Here is an 8,674-nt window from a genome sequence, read left to right as displayed (position 1 = left end):
CATGTAAAAAAATATTTTTAAGAAAAAAATTTTAAAAACAGTCAGTAGAATACTTAAATTTGCTATCGTCTCAAACAATAATCCATTTACGCAGGCAAAACTGATCTACTGAGAGCCTACCATGTGCCTGGCACAGGCACTGAGCAGCTAGGCAAAAAGTGATCTAACAAGATCGTAATAGCGGCTATTTAACAGGTACTCAGTAAATGCTTGTTAGATTTGATAAACCACTTGAACTTTTCTATCTGCCTGAACTTTGAAGTCTTTCATTAATGTTTTCTTCATATAGTAGTGGACTTTGGTTTCCTACATGCTATTAAGCATTTCACTTTTGTGGATATTCTCGTGTCGGCCTTCTGACCATCGTTAATTGCTTAGTTTTGAATTTATGGAACACAAATCAAGAAACATCCAACAAGTTACAGTGCAAAAGAGAAAATCCATATTATATGTGAATAATTGATGGGTAGAGAGGCTATTCTCTCATCTTCCTATTGTCAAAACGTAAGAAATAATTTTCCTTTTTTCCATTATATGAAGATGCGCTTTGTATTGCTGGTCCAGTAATGAAACTAAGTTTTCTAAACTACTAACTGGCTTCTGCCATATTTCTCTTTCCGTTGCCTTGGTTAGATGAGGTGCTAAGGTCAAGTTAACTGTGACCAGTGAATTGGAGGCTCTTGGTCCAGGTAAGTTAACTGGCCTGGCGCAAGACCAAACACAACCTTGGACCGGGAACGCCACGCTATGACGGCCTGCTCAACAAAGGTGGGCTAACAACTGTTAGTTACCCCCGGGGCAGGCCAACCCCACAGCACCACAGCTCCAGTGTGCTTGCTGGCCTGCCACAAAGTCCACGTTTTTCTAAGTGGGGCCCAGAGAGCAACTGTCAAGACCTTCCTGACCTTACAGAAAAGCTTCCTCAGGACCTGAATACACCACTGGATATTATTTCTACCTGAGTTGAAAATGATTGTTACTACTTTAATCAGCAGTAATTCTCACCCAAATGAAACAAAAATTCTTGCACATAGCAGATGCCCAACAACTACTACTACTGGATTAACTGGAGGGGAAAAAGCATGAAGTAGTGAGAACAGACAGTTTTATCATCATCTGCAAACACTCCCTGAGCTCCTGCTAGATACAGGTATAGCAAAAGGTGTCCATCAGGGGTCCTAATCACATGGAGTTTACAGCCAATAACTACACTGTGAGACCCACAGAAGCATTTTAGACACTCCCTGACACAAAAACCACTTTTCGCTTTCAGTGTGGCTTTTTTAGCTGCCTACTTTGAACGATGTATGCATTTTTTTTCCCTCTACAGGAGACCAAAAAGAAAACGAAGAAGAGGGAAGGAAGGATGGACAGCTAGAAGGACAGCATTTTAGAAGAATCTAAAATGTGTGAGAACAAATGACGATTCCTTCCTTCATGCTGAATCAAAATTTCTGTAGTAATGTACTCACTGTATCTTACAGAGGCACCATTTGGTTTACTACTCAACAGCCTCCCCCTCCACATATGTTAGATGACCTGTGTGGTCCAGCTGCTACCCCCACAGAACTGACAGATATTTTACACTACACCACGTGCTTATGCTTCCATTCATAAAGAACAGAGCATTAAACAAAAACAAAATAAAACTAAACACAAATTAGAAATACAGCACAACTAAAGGCTTGAGTAAATAGCACCAGTACTATTAAAAAAATATAAAATTTTATGTGAAAAATCTGCATTTCAATTACAATACAGACGTAGAAAGTAAAGTTTCTAATGTACTTACTTTCTCGTTAAAGACTATTATAAGGATCCAAGTTCAAAAAAAATGACCAATGATCTACTTTCCATAAATTACATTTCACTTCTTCTGGTACCTGAAATCTTCAGGATTACATATGCTGCGTCATGTTCTGTCACCTTTCAAGTACTATTTTCTCTGGGCGCCTGGGTGGTTCAGTTAAGCGTCCAACTTCAGCTCAGGTCATGATCTCGCGGTTCACAAGTTCAAGCCTTGCGTTGAACTCTGTGCTGACAGATCAGAGCCTGGAGCCTGCTTCAGAGTCTCCTCCTCGCTCCCTACCCCTCCCCACCCCCTGCGCTCTACCTCTCTCGAAAATAAACATTAAAAAAATAACAAAATACTATTTTCTCTAATTCCTCTACTAAACCATCTTTCTGGATGCTAATCCAAGTTTTATCTACCCAGAAGTATAAGTGAGTTGGGAGGTTTGAGGAAATGTATTTTCCAGGAAATAGGATGGTAACTAACCCACAACATGCAGCTTCTAGGCCTTCAGAGGACTAGAATACTACAGGATTTTGACCCTGACCTCACCATCTAAACTTCCTGCTCCCACTTACTAGGCACTCTTAATCACTTAACTCTTATTTTTTGTTTCAAAAGCATTTATCACTAACAAAAAATATCTCCTTTGTTGTCTGATCTCCCATAAGACTATAATCTCCAGAGAGTAGGGCTTTTGTGTGTCTCATTGATTCAACCCCAGCTTGCAGAATAATACTTGGCTCATATAAAACACTCAGTAGGGGAGCCTGGGTGGCTGGGTTGGTTGAGCTTCCAACTTCTGCTCAGGTCAGGACCTCAGGATCTGTGAGCTGGAGCTGGGCGTTGGGCTCACTGCTGTCAGCATACAGCCCGCTTCAAATCCTCTGTCCCCTTCTCTCTCTCTGTCCCTCCCATGCTCATGCTCTCGCAACCATAAATACAACATCAAAAAAAACCAAACTCGATAAAAACATATGGAGTAAATTATTTCTTACAATACTCAAAAGAAATGGAACATCATTTACAAATCAATAAGCCAACTAGTAAGATCTTTTGGATCCTTATTTTTCTGTCATTGTAGAAAAAAATCATGAGAAAAAACACACCTGCTTACCAACTCTTGCTAAATTAGATATGAAAAAAAATGGATAGTTAAATGAAGGTTTTTAAAGGAAATAAACACTACTAATTTTTTTAGAATACCAGGGAAACAGAAGTTCCTATACCTTAATATACTGAATTCCTGATGGATTTACAGAGTGAGGATGCCTGACTTCCTTACCTACAACCCTCCAGCCATTATCTCAGGGCTGCATTTCAAACTGACAGAATGACAGACTCAGGACAGGGTAATTTTGGCGAAGAGGGTGATGATTTTTACAAGAGTAAGTGGATCATATCATAAGCAAATACAAAACCCAGAGGACAATGATCCCTCTAACAAATATCCTTATGAACCACTGCCATTTCCCGTACCCGAATGTGCTTAGGCAACTTCAATTTCATGACAGTATCATTCAGTCCAGCAGCTAGTGCCACATTATGTTGTGTATTGATCTGTTGTGATTTCAAATCCATATTGTTTTGAATTGAGGTTGTTTTGATCTAGTTTGAGAAACCATGTCAAGATGATATCTGCAGAACTGTTGTGCTACTGAGTGCTTCTCCATATGAATATATGGATGAATAAGTATGATATAATGGGCTTTAAATACCAGCAGTTTGTGTGGTCCTACCCAGAGTGTTCAGGCAGGGCAAGGCTACTCTTTGCCGATCTAAACAGCTCTCTGTAGATCTTAAGACACTTGCTCCTGTTGTGGTCAGGCAACTCCCGGTCAGCAGGGGTGTTAAACCATACAGCAGTGTTGGGAAGGGAAGGGACATCTGTTCCTGCCGTGGTGAGGGTATTTCTCACAGGCAGTGGTACAGGCTGTGTAACTGTCCCCAAAGTACTAACCTTCAGGCCAGCCAGCCCTGCCTACCAACACCAATGCCACTGTCACTAGCTACATGTCCCAGCAATTAATACCCAACTTTTGGTTGAAAGGACTTACTCTACCAAGAACCAACTCCTAGAGAGGCACACCTCAAATAAATCTGGACTTTATTTCTCCACTGCCTGGAACAACAGTATAATTCACCTATCATGGGTCTGTGGGGTTTGTTATTTGCTTACCGGATTATTGAGAGACACTACCCTGTAACCTATGGCTTATGAAATAGAACTCATAATTATATTCCCGCAGTAGAAGTTATAATTCCCATAGTAAATCCGTGTTAAATACATTATTAGCAGAAACAAATCTCAGGCTCGGCATAATGTGCCCCGAACAAAACAAGCTACAACAGAATCAAGTTTCCTTATTTGATTTAAAGGGTTACGTATGAGAGAAAGCTGGGAGGCTGAGCAAGTAGCGGTCTGGCACTAAGGAAGAGAAGAGCTCATTTGAAACACTCTCATTTCCTAGATTTTCTAACCACCGCCCTGCTGTCCCACCCCTCCCTGGGATACCTTTGCTTTTGTTGCAGACTGAAGTGCTATCTGACATCCCTTTCAAAATCACAGAAACTAGCTGGGGCTGCGTTCTCAACATGGTGGAAGACAGGATGCCGCGGTAAGAAGTGTCCACAGCCTCGGGTGAGAGGTCCCGGCAGGGCGAGCTAAGCCAGACGAGCCTGTCTGAGCAAGTTTCCGCACCGGTGAAAGGTCATAAAGTTACCTCTCCCAGAAAACGGTTAGAAGCAGCAAACACCATGATCCGCACAGGGCGCAGCGCGTGCGTACAGGGGGGACTCCCCTCGCCAACTGCAGAGCAACATTCAAGATTTGGATTATTCAGCTATCAAGGTTGTGCCTGAGGATGGCTGTGGAGCAACTACACTGCCTAACAACGTGCATCTCGGCGAGCATCCCGCAAGCTCGGAGGAGCCCGGAGCCCGCCCCCTCTCCCCCCACCCCCCACCGGCGCGGGCCGAGGGAACGCTCGCTGCTACCCGCCGGGCCGACCAACCCCAGCCGGGTCTCTCTCCGGGAGGCCAGGCAGAGGGGACCGGCCACGCCGCCGCCACCCGGGGCTCCGAGAGCGGGCGGCGGGCACCGGAAGCGGGGAGGGCCCGGACGAGGCCCCGAGCGCGCGAGGCAGCGGGGAGACCGGTACTTACCCCCGGCCCGCGGCGGGCGGCCGCGGCCAGCCGTCTCCAGGTGGCGACGAAGTCGGGCGGCGGGGCTCGCCGGCTCCGGCAGACGAGGGAGAACAGGGTTCCCAAGAGGAAGGCGGCCGCGGCGCAGCCCAGGTACAGGCTGAGCCGGAGCAGGACGGTGCACGGCCCCGCGCCTCCGGCCGCCTGCCAGCAACCGGGCCCCAGGCAGGAGAGGCACAAGGCGGCGAGTGCGGCCACCGCCACTGACACTCGCCAGCTCCAGCCGCCAGGGCTCCCCGGCGCCGCCGCGTCTTCCCGGGCGTCCGGCCGCCGCTCGCCCGGGGCGCCCGGGGCGCCCGGGGCTGGGCGGCCGCCGGTGGCCGCTGCCGGCACGAGGCTGAGGCCGGCGCCGCTACTGTCGGTGGCATCGGGGTGCATGCTGTTTCCTGTACCGCTAAGGACAGGCACATCTCCTGCCCTGCTGTCCCCCGGCGCTGCCCTGGACGGTGGCCTCTGCGCGGCGCCCCCTCCCCTCGCCGCTCCCGCCGCCGCCGCCGCTCCGGAGGCACAGGCAGTCCGCGATCATGCCCTCGCCGGCGGCCCACCGAGGGAACGGCTCCAACAGACGCCGCCGAGCTCCTCTCAGCGACCCCTCAGCGCCGCCACCCGGCGCCGGCCCCGCAGCCGTCCGGCCGGGCGCGCCCAGGTAGCCGGACCGCGTTGTGACTTAAGCTGGCGAAGCCAGAGGCGGAGCGGGGGCGGGGGCGGCCCGGAGGTGCTCGTCAGGCGGGGGGCGGAGAGCGACCGCGGCCCGCTGAGTGACAGGTGGGAGGTGCCCGGCCTCGCCCGGCCCCCGCCGCCCACCCGCGGCGCGGGGGCGGGGTCCGAGCGCCGCCGCCCCTCAGGGGGGGGGGCGCGGCCAATCGCTGGGAAAACTGCTAGGTCCCTGCCCTCCTCCTCCCCTCCCCCCAGGGTACCGTCAGAGGATGGAAAATTTTGCCGCAGGTGTCAGAAGCGCTTGTAATTAATTCTCCGGCTCAGGTGATCCCTTAATCCTCGCTCTGGGCTCTTCACTGACAAGTAACCTCTTCGCCTGCTTAGGGCTCCCCAAATGTCTGCCTTATTTTCACCTGCTGTTTAGATTCGGGGGGCAAACCATTCCTACGCCTCACTTTCAACACAGGTTCCCTCAACGACCTTCCTTTCCCCACCCAGACGCCTCAGGGAAGGGATCGACGACTGTGGAAGAGGAATGAAGCCTGCAGTTGCTACTTATGGAAAGGCCCAGAGAAGTGGGCCTAGTGCCAGGGAGTGTACACAGCTGCCATAATCACTTTGGCTCCAAGTCCCTATATTTTTGTTACCAGAGATTCAGTACAAATGTTATTACCCACGCAAGTGAAAGCGGTCCAGATCGTTTTTAGAGAACGTATTTTCCTATTCTCCTATCATGGTCCCGTCGTTAATATACAGATAATGTTTACTGAAAAAAATGTTGATATGCTAGATAAATGCTAGTAAGTTACTACTAGGACCAAGAAAGCAGCAGCTGTATCTTTAATAGGTAAAAAGAATTGGAAAGGAAACGAAGGGAATTCTAAAGAGATTAATGATTTAAAAGGATGGGTGATAGGGCAAACCCGGAATAGAAAAAAGGGAAGGAGAGGTAAACAGACTGAGAGAGGCAGTGAGAAAGGACACGGGCAACAAAAGCAAAGTCTCAAAACTCTCTTCAAGTAGGAGTCCTGGAGAATTTCAACAGTTTAACAGCACTATTGTTTTCCAATGAAATGATTTATATCCTGCTTCCCAGGGAGCATAGTTAAGAAAAATAAGCATTGGGGGCGCCTGGGTGGCTCAGTCGGTTAGGCGTCCGACTTTGGCTCAGGTCATGATCTCACAGTTCATGAGTTTGAGCCCCGCATCCGCCTCTGTGCTGACCGCTTAGAGCCTGGAGCTTGCTTCAAATTCTACGTCTCCCTCTCTCTCTCTGCTCCTCCCCAGCTCATGCTCTGTCTCTCTCTCCTTCAATAATAAATAGAAACGTGAAAAAAATTTTCATAAAGAAAAATAAGCATTAAAATAATATTTTCAAATTCCTCTGACTATACTATTTTTCAATAAGGAATCATCTGTTCTTATTTCAACAAAGAAAAAAACACATTCATATGAAGTAAGATGTTTGATGGATATTTTGTGTTTTTACTATTTTTTAATTTTCTTGAAAGTATTGTTTTATGAAGAATAATTTACATACAATGAGCTGTGCAATTGATTTTTATATCTGCCAATTTGTTGTTTCAAGTTTTTATTTAAATTCCAGTTAGTTGTTTATTCTTTTAAAACAAAGTACTCCAGGGGCGCCTGGGTGGCGCAGTCGGTTAAGCGTCCGACTTCAGCCAGGTCACGATCTCGCCGTCCGTGAGTTCGAGCCCCGCGTCGGGCTCTGGGCTGATGGCTCAGAGCCTGGAGCCTGTTTCTGATTCTGTGTCTCCCTCTCTCTCTGCCCCTCCCCCGTTCATGCTCTGTCTCTCTCTGTCTCAAAAATAAATAAACGTTGAAAAAAAAAATTAAAAAAAATAATAAAACAAAGTATTCCAAAGGTTATTATCAGGAAGAAGACATACTGGAAATATGGTGTGTCGATCATCTATTGTCACATAACGAACTACCACCAAATAACCACTTTATTTGCTTATGATTTTGTGGGTCAGCAATTTGGGCTGGGGTCATTAGGCAATTCTGCTCTTGCCTTGGGTAACTAATGAAACTATGGTCTCCTGGTGCACAGGCTGGGCTATTTGGTCTATGGAGTCTGTTGAGATGGCTCGTCTCTGCTTCCTGTGTACTTATCCTCCAAAGGTCAGCTTGCCCTTCTTCACATGACAGTTTCAGGGATGCCCTGTGCAAATTCTTTTTAAGCTTTTGCTTGCATTACACTTGCTAATGTCCCATTGGCCAAAGCAAACATATGGCCCAACCAGTAATTAAACAGGGAGTGGTCTACACATGGACTTAAATATAGAGAGCTATAATTCATTGGTTTTATTACTTTAACAACCTACCTCAGTTTGCTCGACAGAATACACTAATCAGTTTCTCATGGATAATCTGGCTGCTCACCCAAATCAGTGGTATCCAATGACTTATCACTGCAAATATGTTAAAGTTCACATTTCTTTTCCCTGGAATTAATAGTTCTTCATAATCTAATTCCATTTATCTATAAAATAAAGAAAAGGACCTAAGTAAGGATAGGGACAAGGGAGACAGTATTTAATTGTTTGCCAGTAAAGAGTTTGGCAATAGAGCTTTATCATTTACCTTTATTTTACTCTAATATTTTCAAGTTATGAAACATAAAGCAAAAAAAAACTGCACTCACTTAGCTTTTTTTTTTAACGTTTATTTATCTTTCAGAGAGAAAGAGACAGAGTGCAACCAGGGGAGGGGCAGAGAGAGAGGGAAGATGCAGAATCTGAAACAGGCTCCAGGCTCTGAGCTGTCAGCACAGAGGCCAACGCAGGGCTCTAACCTACGAACCGTGAGATCATGACCTGAGCCGAAGCTGGACACTTAACCAACTGAGCCACCCAGGTGCCCCGCACTCACTTAGATTTTAATAGCCAGTATTATTGGGCAGCAGATTATAAAGAAAGAATGTAAATTGTGTTTACTTATTATCTAATTTCTCCAAAATGCATGTGGGCCAAAAATGCTTTTCGAACTCATCTATAT

General features: G+C 46.7%; 1 protein-coding gene across 2 annotated transcripts in view; it reads right to left on the bottom strand.

Annotated features, from left to right (window-relative positions):
* The window catches only part of SNX25 (sorting nexin 25), a 131,991-nt gene extending 126,364 nt beyond the window's left edge, over positions 1-5,627 (bottom strand). The window contains exon 1 of one of the 2 annotated variants that reach the window (XM_043558671.1): positions 4,958-5,627. In XM_043558671.1, coding sequence (XP_043414606.1) covers positions 4,958-5,374 — 417 coding nt within the window. In that variant the 5' untranslated portion in view covers positions 5,375-5,627. The remainder of the gene's footprint in view (positions 1-4,957) is intronic. The other variant, XM_043558660.1, reaches the window with a different exon arrangement.
* Between the last annotated feature and the right edge of the window lie 3,047 nt (positions 5,628-8,674).

This window comes from Prionailurus bengalensis, chromosome B1, assembly GCF_016509475.1.
Source record: "Prionailurus bengalensis isolate Pbe53 chromosome B1, Fcat_Pben_1.1_paternal_pri, whole genome shotgun sequence".
Taxonomy (NCBI): domain Eukaryota; kingdom Metazoa; phylum Chordata; class Mammalia; order Carnivora; family Felidae; genus Prionailurus; species Prionailurus bengalensis.
This window is presented reverse-complemented; position numbering and strand designations above follow the sequence as displayed.